Below are 14,279 nucleotides of genomic sequence, written 5' to 3'. Positions count from 1 at the left end.
CTGTGCTCAGTGTTCCACACAGGCCTTGACATTTCAGAGTGTTCAGTTATGGAGAGCTCTGAACAGGCCAGCCTCCCCACAGAAACGTCCTCCTGAGGAGAAGAACACATTTATGGAGCTGGGGAAACAGAACCAAAGATGGGTTCCATCCCAAATGCCATCCTATTCCCTATACATATTGTACTACTCTTGACCAGGGCCCATAGGATAATAGTCAAAAGAAGTGCAATATATAGGGAATAGGGTGCCATTGGGACACAGCCATGGAGCTGGGGAACAAAACCAGAGATGGACAATGAAACGGATCAAATTTGATCCAATTTATTTGATAATTAAAATTAGCCTACATAGTACTGTTAGTGTGGCGCAACCTAACATTATCGAGGATTACACACAAAGACCAAAGGCTTATTTCAAATGTGGTCTTCAATATACATGTTCATTGAAGCAATCAGGATGGAGAGCACCACAGATTTTCTCAGAGGGAGCTTCAATAGATTTATTTTTTCTTTCCCCTAATTGTCATCTGACCCTTTTTGTTGAAGATTTAACCGGAAATAACTTGAACACTTTGCAAAGCTCGATTTGAATGTTAAGGTCCTATGCTGCAACAAGCCAAACTGACACCTGGTTTAATTAGAGTAAACTGGCTTAATGTTACCACAGATACAAGTAGAGTCCAACCGTGTGCATTGTTCATAAAAATGGTCTCATTGATACAATATTTAATCAAGTTTCTGGTGAATTCTGGGAAAACTGTTCATCCCAAATGGCACCCTGTTCCCTACATAGTGCACTACTTTTAACCAGAGCCTAATGGGTATAGGGTGCCATTTGGGACACATCCTGTATGTTGCTGCTCTCCAGTTATACGTGGCTACCTCAGAATAGATAACTGTTCGAGAACAATTTGAATATTTGTGAGGCTTAAACCACAATGATCCTCTATCAACAAACTCAGGTTGCATTTCTTAGAACCTCAAGATGGAGACTTCTGTCAGCAAGGAGACCGGCTCCAACACCAATGGCCAGTCCTAGATATTGATAAAGAAATAACAACACTAGAAAAAACACCACTGCTTATGCTTCAAGGAGACCAAATAACCCTGCAGAGAAGCCACATTTGGGAGTTTCTTCAGCATCTACAATGGCCATATTCTGCTTGCCAGGGTTAGGCCAAACAGACCACCAGCTTCAGGAACACACCCATGACTTATTTATAAATAAACTCAGGTCAGAGCATCTGAGGCTGAGCACCCAACCATGTATAAGAAAGTTCTGCAGACTGACAAAGGTGGACAAAGACGTGCAATAAACTCAGAGCAAAGCAGGGAGCGGATATCATAAAAGCTAAAAAAAATAATAATAATAATAATAATAATAAAAAAAGGATGCCTCACCCTGTCATGACCAGTTTATATGCAGGCGCTTCCTCAGTTTATGGAAGAAGACCTAAAGCTAGAGCTTCTCAGCAGATGCAAAAATTAGACTTCAAACCAAAAACTAGGCCTACATCCCATCCCAAGACCTCATCAAAGCCTTGTAAAGTGTTAAGTGTCCCGTAGTGGTGGCTGGTGAGGGGAGAAAGGCTCATAGTAACAGCTGGAATGTAATGAATGCAACGGTATCAAACTCTTGGAAACAATGGGAAAAGTATCCCATTTATTCTCAACCAGCCATTACCATGAGCCGAAGATCCAATTTTAAATGTGCCACCAGCCACCTCTGGTGTCCCGTGAGCTAGACAGAGGCACACATGAAAAGATGTCACTCATTGGCCTGTTTTCTCATGGGAGCATGGACCATATGTAGCTATGCAACTAGGCTTGATTCACATATGGCGGCCATGGATGTTGCTAGTTCTGGGCAATATGGTCTAAATATCATATCACAATATTTTACACATTTGATGATATTTAAAAAAAATTAAATAAAAGTTCTAAATATGTTTTATGAGTAGTGTATGGCCTTAGAATGTATGTGTTGCTACCCTGCGTGTTTTGGGGGGGCTTTCATTCTGATTGATTGAACAGTATAAAACAAACTTGGAATATAGTGGGCACTTTGAATAGAGTTGTTTGACATGTCAATGAATGGAAAAAACAGGGAGGGGTTATTGTGACACAGCATGAACCAAAGTGTTGGTCAGTGTTTCCCAGTGGACCCTAATTAGATATTAGATTAAATGTTCTTACTTGTGCTGCAGTCCAAACACATTACCCCCTCACATTTACCCCCTCAGCCCTTAAGCTAGCCACTTTCCCTCCGGGGGAATCCCTGTCAAAACCGGATGCAGTTTGATTGCCATCTTAAGTGGAGTTCAAATTTACTAACGTTGCCCCATCGACCCTCGATTTAGCGTGAGGGAGCGAGTCAACAACTTTGGTCACTTGAGGTTGATATGACCCACAATTCAATGCAAACTCTAGTCATGTCAAACTCTGGTGATCGCGAAGTGTCAAATTGAATCAACAAGGCTGCATTTTCAGCATGTCAGAAAAAAGCTAGCTTGCTAAAAACAACCCCCCAAAAATATTTTGTCGTTGGCAAATTGGCTTAATATTTTAGTGAGGAGCCAATAAAACTTAGCTAGATAAACATATTTTGGGGATTCCGGAAATGTATTGGAATAAAAACGGCTAAACTATAAAACTAGCTAGCTAGCTGACAGTAGTGCTAGCTAGATATGTTAGCTTACTAGGTACATTAATAGCTTAAGGTTGGTTGTTTTTAAGCTCAACTGCAAGATTTCCACCAAGGACATTGCCTCTCCGATCATCATTCCCCCCTCGCTTGGGCAAGGGGCATTTAAGGTACAACTGGATGTGACGATATAAACGTAATTAAAGGGCTGAGGGTTTAGGATGCTGTCTGCTTTGAGTTTGAACCGCAGCCTTGATGTAGCTAAAATATTCATGCATCACCTATTTCTTTATGATTTAGAATATGCCATTGCACAAAAAAAAAAAACACATTCTGATCTAGGCTTACACCAGCACTGGTATCATGCTGTATTAGCTAGCGACGTTCTGACTAAGAACATTTACCTAGCTAGCTTGCCAGCTAACTCGCGATTAGCATTAGTGGCTAACACAATTTATTTTAGCCACAACATGCTAAATGTTTGCAGACAGTAAGATAGTGTTATTAATATAAATCCACACTATTTCTATAAAGAAGCAAAGTGGAAAGCAGCAACGTTGTCACCAACATCTTGTTGCATCTGCAGCATTGACCATGCAGACTCCAAGTGGTTGTGACTCGTGGTAGAGCCCAAAAACTGCTCTCTGAGTGACAGTGGGTGGGGCTGTGTGGAAGGAGAGAGTCGACAAGCAGCAACCGGAGTAAACATTTTTTTTTTTTTTAACTGACATTACACGCGGCGGAGTGGCATAACATTTAACAAACACTGAAATACTGCTATACAAGGTAAAGTAAAAACCCAAACCTGTCCATGCATCAATATATAGTGAAATACAGTAGATGTAGGCAACACTCAGCTGACTGGATCTTTGCCAGGGTGCAAGTAATCTGTTTGCATAGCACTCTGTAAACCACTTAAGCACTCCATGTCATGAAGTGTTATGATTTAACTTCCCGTTAACTCGGTTCCAAGAGGCCACTACTGCTGCCCTTAGAGATGCCATCCCCTGGAGTAGACCTACTTATCCCTACTACTGTGTCAGTTCCTGTAACATGCCTGTAAATGGCAGTCAGAAATGGTTTAAAAGCAGGGCCTGTATTCATAAATCGTCTCAGTGTGCTGATCTAGGACGAGTTTTGCAGTTTAAATCATAATGAAAAGAATGGAAACCTGATCCTAGCTCAGCACTCCAGATGTTTTATGATTATGGCTGCACAAGAACACATTTATGCAAGGTAGTTAACTCCCAACAGCTGCTCCCGGGGCGCTGATGACATGGGTGTCAATTAAGGGAGGCCCCCACACCTCTCTGATTCAGAGGGGTTGGGTTAAAGCTGCAAGACACATTTTGGTTAAATGCATTCAGTTATGCAACTGACTAGGTATCCTTTTCATTAAGATGTCAAAGCTGGAAACTCAAATCTGACGGCTTATGCAAGGCCGTTGCGGTGTAAATCAGTATGGATGCAAAACCCAAAAGGGCCCTGGTCAAAAGCAGTGCACTAGATAGTGAATATAGTGCCTTTTGGGCCTCAGCCAAGGTCCCAGTCATTGCCAGAGGGATCATCACACATGATCAAATTAGCTTTTAATCCAGCATTGGAGCACGAAGCCAAGCCACTGTCTCACACAGCCCTGTGACAGGATCAAACACTGTTCAGCAGCAAAAGGTACAATATTATAGCCTGGTTACCAGTGTTAGTGCTATCATGCCACTCCTTGCATGTTTGTTTGGCATGGCAAATAGTGGCATGATAACAAACAGACTGGTACCAAGGCTAGCAACATTCTATGGACTCATTCTATGATTACATTCTGCACGTACTGTAGGAAGTGAAGAACATAGTGTCTATTGTATTCAGATAGTCCTTTTGAACATAACAAGAAATTGGACAAGTCCATAACTGAGCCATTTCCTTGGAAAGTCTTGTTTGAGTGGTGATTGCAATGACCGCATAGACTCTGATCATAAGAAGTTTTAAGTGTTGCTGAGCAGTAGCCCGCACGTGTGATGCACTGCACCATACTAATGACCATAGCATCAACACGTTCTTCTCACATGCCTATCCTGAGGCATTGCAGATCAAAGGCAGTTTCACATTAATCAAAATATTAATTTGTGTAATGGAATTATATATATACACCTGAGCAAGACCATCACTTTTGCTGGTTGAAATAATTAAGAGCAATTGATAAGAGCATCTGCTAAATGACTAAAATGGAAATGTAATATTCCATCTGAACACCACATTTGAGGATCTTGTTCAAGAAAAGCATGTAGGCTTAAGTGGTCTTCTCAATGGCATTCTGTCAACACCATTCTCTTTTAGGGAAAGCATTTGAAATGATTTCAGTATTCGAATATGATATCTGTTCCCAATATCCAGATAAGGTACAGGAAAAGTGCTCCGACCATATTCATCTGAGTGATTGCTGGTGTTAGTTGCTGACAATTCTGGTTACTTAAATTCAGATAGAAAAGGATGGATTAAGGACCCTGAGGAAAACAACTTGGAATGTTTTGTGATTAATAACACATACATAGGCCTACTTGGTATTTACAAATGGTGATCTCAATTCTGATGTATTTTTGGTTAAACTGATGACAGCGTAATTATTTCAACCATCAAAAGTGATGGTCTTGCTCAGGTATATATAATTTTATTTCATTACACAAATTACTATTTTGATTCATGTGAAACTGCCTTTGATCTGCAATGCCTCAGGATGGGCATGTGAGAAGAAAGTGTTTATGCTATGGTCATTAGTATGGTGCAGTGCATCACACGTGCGGGCTACTGCTCAGCACCACTTACTTAACTTCTTGTGAGCAGTCTATGCGGTCATTCAAATCACCACTCAAACAAGACATCATTAAAACATCTCCACTATCCGGATATTGGGAAAAAATATATATATATTAGTCAAATACTGAAATATTTAAAATGACCATCCCTAAAAGAGAGAACAAAAAAATGGTTGACAGAACACCAGTTGGTTGATCGTAGTCTACCCTTTCTCATTTAGATAACTTAATTCCGTAATTTGATTTCAATTTTGCATTCATTAGAAATCTCCCACTTCACCTGCTACACTTGGATCCTATATAGGAAATAGGACTGTCCGAAGGGGGGGGGAAATAATAATAATAGGTTGCCCGAAAGTTGTCTTTCTTTTTAGACGTGTATTTTTTCCATATAAAGACACCCTTTTAATAAAATCAACTATATGCATTGAGCTTGTCTGATGCTTTAAGCACACTGTTTGTTGAAATAAGACAAATGACTCAATGACACCAGATAGCAAGATAGTCTGAAAAAAAATCCTTACGACCATCCTCCTCCCGCAGATTCTGCTATTACTCTCCTGAAGTTGCTGGTATAGGCTACAGAGGAGTCAGCAACCTTTCATGTGGAATGTCAACTTATCTTACTATTTCTACCGATCTGCGTGCCAGTTAAGATTTTCATATGCACACTTATAACGTCTTCGCATCTCAAAATTGTTGTCATGTACTTAATCAAAATTCTATCCAAATAAATGATCAAAGTAAAAAGTAACTTCTATTGCCATGTCAACTGTGAAAATAGCCTACATAATGCCAACAAATAAAAACATTGCAGCCTGCAGGTAGAAAATATCCTGATCAAAATAAATATCTTATAAATCACATTGGCTACGCATGGCCTGCCTGCAACAAACTTGAAACATTGTATAAGATATTCTGGGCCTTCAGAGTTTCCCTGTGCCACTGAGCTCAGGACAGACAGCTGTAGGCTGGCTATTTGCACAAGGGATAAGAAGTAATCAGGTAGGCCTATTTTATGAGGTTCCACTGGACCAGAGGATTACATTTTTCAATTTCACGCTGAGTGGTTATCGAAAGGGAGAGAGACAAAAATATTTTTCAAATACATTGAGTAACTATTATCATTCTCAATGGATGAAAAAAATACTTTGCTTGCTGTTTGAGGTGAAAAAAAACTTTACTTGAGAAGCTCCACAGCTCATTAGTGGTGGTGCGTTAAGAAATACTATCAGATCCCCAAATCGGCACATTTATATGCCTACACTTGCGCACAGGCCGGTAGCCGAAGCTTATAGGCCTACTTCTAGGCGTAATCAGGTGTCCTTACTCAAAATTGACAGAAGCATCCAAACAAAAGACAATTACTAAATTAACAAAACTCGTAAATTGAATGACTTTTTAAAAAATAAATAAACTTGTTTCTCACAAGTGTAGCATAGGTTGTGCGCTCTGCAAACAATGTGTCCACTCCGACAATGAGAACGGTAAAGACTGGAATAATAGACTGCATTAACGGAAATTACAGTAAACAAACATTGTAGATTTGAAATAATTGAAATTAACGGTAAATGTACTACTGGTTATATATATATATATGTAATGGGGAATTGATAGACTAACAAGCAAACAAACAATTCACAATTAAGTTATGAACAAAGAATGTGCCCAAATTGGAGGGAGAAAGAGCATTCTGGAGAGAGACGTGCATTGTGCATCTTAGCCACACTCCCCTTCTTGGAGTGTGCCATGCCCACAGCCGCCACAATGGATTAGTTCACTGAGATGGGTGCGAAAAAGACATGTGTCTTGTGTTATATATATATATATATATAAATAACTGCTCAACTAAAAAAAAATATTGGTCGACCAACAGCCTGTCAACCAAACAATCGACCAGTGGACTAACTGGGGTCAGCCCTAATAGGGAATAGAGTGCCATTTAGGATACATCTACAGAGTTGTGATTTAAGGCCTGGTGTTTTTCTCTCTGCAGGAAGCATTCCACTATAATGACAGGGGTCCTAGATGGTAGACATGCTGGAACACCCAAACTAGGCTTAAATCTAGACTAGAGGTCGACCGATTTCAATTTCTCTTAACAAAAATCGTTTAAAAAAAATAAATACAATTTTTTTTTTTTAAATCGGCCTTATTGGACGCCGATTATGGCCGATTTCATTGCAATCTACGAGGAGACTGCGTGGCAAAAAGAGCATTCGCGAAAAAAAACACAATCAAGGCACAAAATGTACCTTACCATAAACATCAATGCCCTTCTTAAAATCAATACACAAGTATATTTGTTTAAACCTGCATATTTAGTTAAAAGAAATGCATGATAGCAGGCAATATTAACTAGCGAAATTGTCACTTCTCTTGCGTTCAGTGCAAGCAGACTCAGGGTAAATGCAGCAGTTTGGGCCACCTGGCTCCTTGCGAATTGTGTGAAGACATTTTCTTCCTAACAAAGATCGTAATTAATTTGCCAGAATTTTACATAATTATGACATAACATTGAAGGTTGTGCAATGTAACAGCAATATTTCGACTTAGGGTTGCCACCCGTTCGATAAAATACATAAAGGTTCCGTATTTCACTGAAAGAATAAATGTTTGTTTTCTAAAATGTTAATTTCCGGATTTGACCATATTAATGACCAAAGGCTCGGATTTGTGTTTGCTATATCAAATCAGACTTAATTATAATATAGTAGTCTGACTGAGTGGTGGTAGGCGGCAGCAGGCTCGGTAGCATTCATTCAAACAGCACTTTACTGCATTTGCCAGCAGCTCTTAGCAATGCTTGAGGCACAGCACTGTTTTTGACTTCAAGCCTATCAACTCCCGAGATTAAGCTGGCAATACTAAAGTGCCTATAAGAACATCCAAAAGGTATATGAAATACAAATGGTAGAGAGAAATAGCCGACGAGGGGGGAAAAAACAATCACTTTTACTCCACACGCAGAGATGCATACAAAGCTCTCGCTCACCCTCCATGTGGCAAATCTGACCATAATTCTATCCTCGTGATTCCTGCTTTATAAGCAAAAAGTCAAACAGGAAGTACCAGTGACACGCTTAATTTGGAAGTGGTCCGATGAAGCGGATGCTAAGCTACAGGACTGTTTTGCTAGCACAGACTGGAATATGTTCCGGGATTCACCCGAAGGCATTGACCAGTTTACCACATCAGTCACTGGCTTCATCAATAAGTGGATTGACGACGTCGTCCCCACAGTGACCGTACATACATATCCCAAGCAGAAGCCATAAATTACATCCGCAGTGAATTAAAGGCTGGAGCTGCTGCTTTCAAGCAGCGGGACACTAACCTGAATGCTTATAAGAAATCCTGCCTCCGATGAACCATCAAACAGGCAAAGCTTCAATACAGGACTAAGTTCAAATCCCACTACACCGGCTTGGATGCTCGTCAGATGTGGCAGGGCTTGCAAACTATCACGGGTTACAAAGGGAAACCCAGCCACAAGCTGGCCAGTGACACAAGCCTACCAGACAAACTAAATGCCTTCTATGCTCACTGAGGCAAGCAACACTGAACTATGCACGAGAGCACCAGCTGTTTCGGACGACTGTGTGATGACACTCTCCGTAGCCAATGTAAAACAAGTTAACATTCACAAGGTCACAGGGCCAGAAGGATTACCAGGACGTGTACTGCGAGCATGTGCTGACCAACTGGCAAGTGTCTTCACTGACATTTTCAAACTCTCCCTGACCCATTCTGTAATACCTACATGTTTCAAGCAGACCACCATAGTCCCTGCTCCCAAGAATGCCTTTCAAAAGACGACCGCCCGTAACACTCACATCTGTAGCCATGAAATACTTTTAAAGGCAGGTCATGGCTCACATCAACACCATCATCCCAGACACCCTGAACCAACTCCAAATTGCATATCGCCCCAACAGATGACAATCTCTATTGCACTCCACACTGCCCTTTCCCACTTGGACAAAAGTAACCTATGTGAGAATGCTGTTCGTTGACTACAGCTCAGCGTTCAACACCATAGTGCCCTCAAAGCTCATCACTAAGCTAAGGACCCTGGTACTAAACTCCTCCCTCTGCAACTGGATCCTGGACTGGTGGTGAAGGTAGGCAACACATCCCTCAACACAGGGACTCAGGTGTGTGTGGTTAGTCTCCTCCTGTACTCCCTGTTCACCCACAACTGCGTGGACACGCACGACTCCAACACCATCATTATGCTTGCCAACGATGTGACGGTGGTATACCTGATCACAGATGACGAGACATCCTATAGGGAGGAGGTCAGTGGCCTGGCAGTGTGGGGCCAGGACAACAACCTCTCCCTCAACGTCAGTAAGACAAAGGAGCTGATCGTGGACTACAGAAAACTGAGGGCAGAGCACACCCCAATTCACACTGACAGGGCTGTAGTGGAACGGGACGATAGTTTCAAGTCCCTCGGTGTCCATATCCTTAAGGACCCATCATGGGCCAAACACACCAACACAGTCATGAAGAAGGCATGACCTCCCCGCTACAGAAGGTAGTGCCTACGGCAGAGTACATCAATGGGGCCGAGCTCTTTGCCCTTCAAGACCCCGACACCAGGCGGTGTCAGAGGAAGGCCCCCAAAAATCAGCTACCACATGGCAAGCGTTACCAATGCACCAAGTCTAGAACAAACAGAACTCTGATCAGCTTCTACCCCCAAACCATATGACTTCTAAACAAGGACTGCTAAACAGCTACCCGGACTACCTGCATTGACCCTTTTATGGACTAACTCTTGCACCGACTATGCACACACCACAAACACACTGCTGCTACTGTCTATTATCCATCCTGTTGCCAAATCACTTCATCCCTACCTATATGTACAGCACATAACTACCTCATAGCACATCGACTCGGGATTGGTACTCCCTATATAGTCATTTAATTTATTTTCGTTATTCACTCTATTTATTCCTTGTGTCACTATATCTTTAACTCTACATAGTTGGAAAAGGACCCGCAAGTAAGAATTTCGATGTTAGTCTGCACCGTTACATACGATGCATGTGACAAATAAAATTTGATCAAAGAGCTGTGACACGATCACTTGACATCACTCTGCTCTAGAATTATTTTTTTTTAAATGCCAGGGTGGGGGAGCAACGAGAGCAGCAATAACTAGCAAACGACTTTAGTGGGTTTCTTTGTTTTAAAGTTATGTTGTGGGTGAGAAGTTCACAAGAAGCTCTGGGTATTCAGATCAAAGCTCAATGCATACATGGGTTCATTTTGAGCCTAATTTACACCTAGAAGCAGTGGCGTGTATTCGTGGGGGAAGCCAGGCGTCGCCCAAAAATGTACCAATAAATGACATTATTTTGTCTCCGAGTTTCATAGTGTTCCTTCATTTCGCACGAGGCTGAATGTATCTCACCAGAGAAAGCATCCGAGCGAGCGAAACAGCACCCCTTCGGTTTTGTGATGAAACGAAAGGTGTAGTTGTGTACTTCTTATTGTCTCAGCCTTAGGCCTATATAATCACAATGGCAAGGCATATAAACCCATCAGTTTAAAAATGAATTCAGTAAATGTCAACCTAGAGAGCCAGGCAAATAAAAGCAATTTTCTAGACAATATTTTGGTTTGTTGCTAGCTAGTTCAAGTAATGACCAGAGTAGTCTGCTGCCTCAGTTTGTATGATGGCAATTTGCATATACTCCAGAATGTTATGAAAAGTGATCAGATGAATTGCAAAGTCCCTCTTTGCCATGCAAATTAACTGAATCCACAAAAAACATTTCCACTGCATTTCAGCCCTGCCACAAAAGGACCAGCTGACATGTCAGTGATTCTCTCGTTAACACAGGTGTGAGTGTTGACGAGGACAGGGCTGGACATCACTCTTGTCATCCTGATTGAGTTCGAATAACAGACTGGAAGCTTCAAAAGGAGGGTGGTGCTTGGAATCATTGTTCTTCCTCTGTCAATCATGGTTACCTGCAAGGAAACATGTGCCGTCATCATTGCTTTGCACAAAAAGAGCTTCACAGGCAAGGATATTGCTGCCAGTAAGATTGCACCTAAATCAACCATTTATCGGATCATCAAGAACTTCAAGGAGAGCGGTTCAATTGTTGTGAAGAAGGCTTCAGGGCGCCCAAGAAAGTCCAGCAATGAAGGTTCTCCTGTCCTCAGTCGACTCTTAAATGCAGGGCACATGCTGTTTCCCCTCTCTCCTCAAGGGCAAATTGCTCTCAGGAAGCATGTGGCTCAAGAAAGATTCTTCCCCACTTCCAGTTCAAACAATTGAGACGAATGGAAACAAACCAAGTTGGGAAACATTCTGACTTTCCACCATGCATCATTCTAGAAGTTTGATTTTAATTTGGGATGTGAGTAGAAGTGAGCGACTCGAGATACAATCTTTGTTTGAAGCCCTCTTTGATTGATACTAGCCTAGCTGGGTATAATTTTAAATTGTATTTCTATCATAAAAAAGGGCATCATTGACTTTAAAAAAAAACATATTGGTCAATTTAAACATTTGTTTTTAGGTGCATTTTCCAACCTGTTAGTTGCATAATCCTAACAGGATGGAACATAACAGGGTGGAAATCTGGAGCCTAAATTAGACATAGCTCTGTGAGTGTGCAAGATTGAGCTAGCAAAACGGTGAAAACTTGAATCGGATTTTAACTTCTCTATCAAACATATTTAAACATTTTGAAATTTGGTTAATTTTCTCAACTTAGCCTAACAGAGTGGACATTTGAGTGTGACAGACTAACATGGGACATTAAATGTATTAATATTTCTCGTGGAAGTGGATGAATAACACCGGGGGACATGGCAAAAACGCCTACATCCATTGCGGAGAAGGAAAAAAAGTGTTCAAATGCATATAATTCCCTTTCAAGGTCCATATTTTTGTTTTTAAGGTAAAATGACAGCTGGTTTTATATTTAAAGAATTTGGGAATCTACATTTGACACTAAGTGAAATTTCCTGGGGACATTAAAGGCACCGCATACCTAGGACAGACCCAGCTAGCAAGCTAGCTACCGCTTCTTAGCTAACTAGCTATGCCAACAACATAATAGGCTAATTAGCTAGGGGTAACAAAGTCAACAGAAACTCGTGTGCCAGTGAAAATGTAGTATAGGCATCTTGGTAGCATAAGAATAAAAAAGGTACAACCGGCATGACATCGATAGGAAATGTTACGATTTTTAAAAATTAAATGTTTTAATTAAGTTAGGCAGTAACGTTATCACCATTTCAAAAACAGAATGCCATCCTGCAGCTTGCTGATGCTAACTAGCTAGCTATAAAACAGTCAGCTAACTAGCAAGCATCCAGCTGACAGCTTCCAAGGAGTCAAATCTCGGGTTGGTAGATATCATCCTTTTACTTCTAGAACTAAATAGGTTTGCATATTATATCCTAGTTAGTTAGCTAGTTAAATACTTAAGTTAGCGTTATGTGCCATCTTTCCATGCACTTCAGTTGGGAAAGGGTGAAATCCCAAATTAAGTTCTTGGATTTACACAGGACTTTGCCAACAACTATGGTGATGTATCATCATCTCAGCCTAACATGCATTGTTTATTTTAATCAGCAGGATAAAACGAAAGGAATGTTCAATAATTTTTCCTTTTAGCTAATCTCTTACAAATTTGCGCCATATTTGCGCGAGCCTCACGTCCAGTCCAGGCATTGCAACATTGTTTCCAGACCGAATGCTGGGAATGGTACACTGGAAACAAACACGCCATTCAAAAGTAAACGCGACTTACCTTTGCAATGGCTTTTTTGTATCTCATGACGGCTTGCTGGATGAGAATATGGATTTTGATATTTCCATCTCCGCACGGTACCACCACCCTAGTCCTTCCAAAACACACAGTCACTTTCATAGTTTAATATCCGATAGATCTTGCCCAGATTCGGAGGAAAACCGAGGATAAATTCTCCCTTTGAAAGTCAGCCGAAACATGAATTATCTTTGGTTATTGAATCTTGTATCCTTAAAGAGATGAGACCAAAATATCTTTCACATTTTATCCAGGGACGACATTGTTAGCTGTGTGTTTCTGACCACCTGTTTAGTCTTTCTCCTTCTGTTTCGACGTTCCCAGACTAGTGCAGAGAGCAACAGCTCCATCAGGATTCGATTGGGGAACGGCCTCCACACGCCGGTCAAGATTGGAACTGTCGAAGGTGATATATGGCGCGCGCGAGCAATTGCACCCATGTGTGCGTGAACAGTTGGGTGATTTCGAAAAAATATATGAGATCTTAATAATATTTTGAAATTTAAAAAATATATCCTGCAAAGGAACCTCTTTAACATGCAATATTATTGAATCATATCCCTACAAATGGCACACTACTCCCAGTCCCTAAACAGTAAACTAGGCCTACTTTAGTAGTAGACATATCACAGGAACCCTCCAGGAGATCAATCTGCTGTTCTATCAACTATTTATTTCTGATACGTGTGTATGTGCGTTCTGCAACATAAAAATATATTCAAACGCTATAAACACGTGTAGGCCTATTTTGATGAATCCAACTTAAACAAAGATATCCAGCACTTAGGAATATAGTTATTTTTGTTTTATTGCATAACAGAAATCTCAAGGACATGTTCTGGCCACAAAACCTTGATCTCCACCTGCCTGATGCTATTTTGGTGCTTTGTTCTAGTGTCCTAACCTAAAACTGAAACCAAGTCCCAATGAAAACCAGAGCAAATCCATGTGTGAAGCTTGTGGAACAGCTGCCTTGACTTGACACATAGCTACAGTTCCACAGAACATGACTGTATGTGTG

The 14,279-nt window shown here is 41.0% G+C and overlaps 1 protein-coding gene across 7 annotated transcripts in view; it reads right to left on the bottom strand.

Moving 5' to 3' along the window:
* The window catches only part of LOC120020398 (partitioning defective 3 homolog), a 226,850-nt gene extending 213,247 nt beyond the window's left edge, over nt 1–13,603 (bottom strand). For 6 of the 7 annotated variants that reach the window (XM_038964020.1, XM_038964022.1, XM_038964024.1 and 3 more), the window contains exon 1: nt 13,241–13,602. In XM_038964020.1, coding sequence (XP_038819948.1) covers nt 13,241–13,360 — 120 coding nt within the window. In that variant the 5' untranslated portion in view covers nt 13,361–13,602. Of the gene's footprint in view, nt 1–13,240 lie in introns of all 7 variants that reach the window. The other variant, XM_038964023.1, reaches the window with a different exon arrangement.
* Between the last annotated feature and the right edge of the window lie 676 nt (nt 13,604–14,279).

The sequence above is a fragment of the Salvelinus namaycush genome, chromosome 25, assembly GCF_016432855.1.
Source record: "Salvelinus namaycush isolate Seneca chromosome 25, SaNama_1.0, whole genome shotgun sequence".
NCBI lineage: Eukaryota > Metazoa > Chordata > Actinopteri > Salmoniformes > Salmonidae > Salvelinus > Salvelinus namaycush.
Note: the sequence above shows the minus strand (reverse complement) of the source record. Positions and strands in the feature narration are given on the sequence as shown.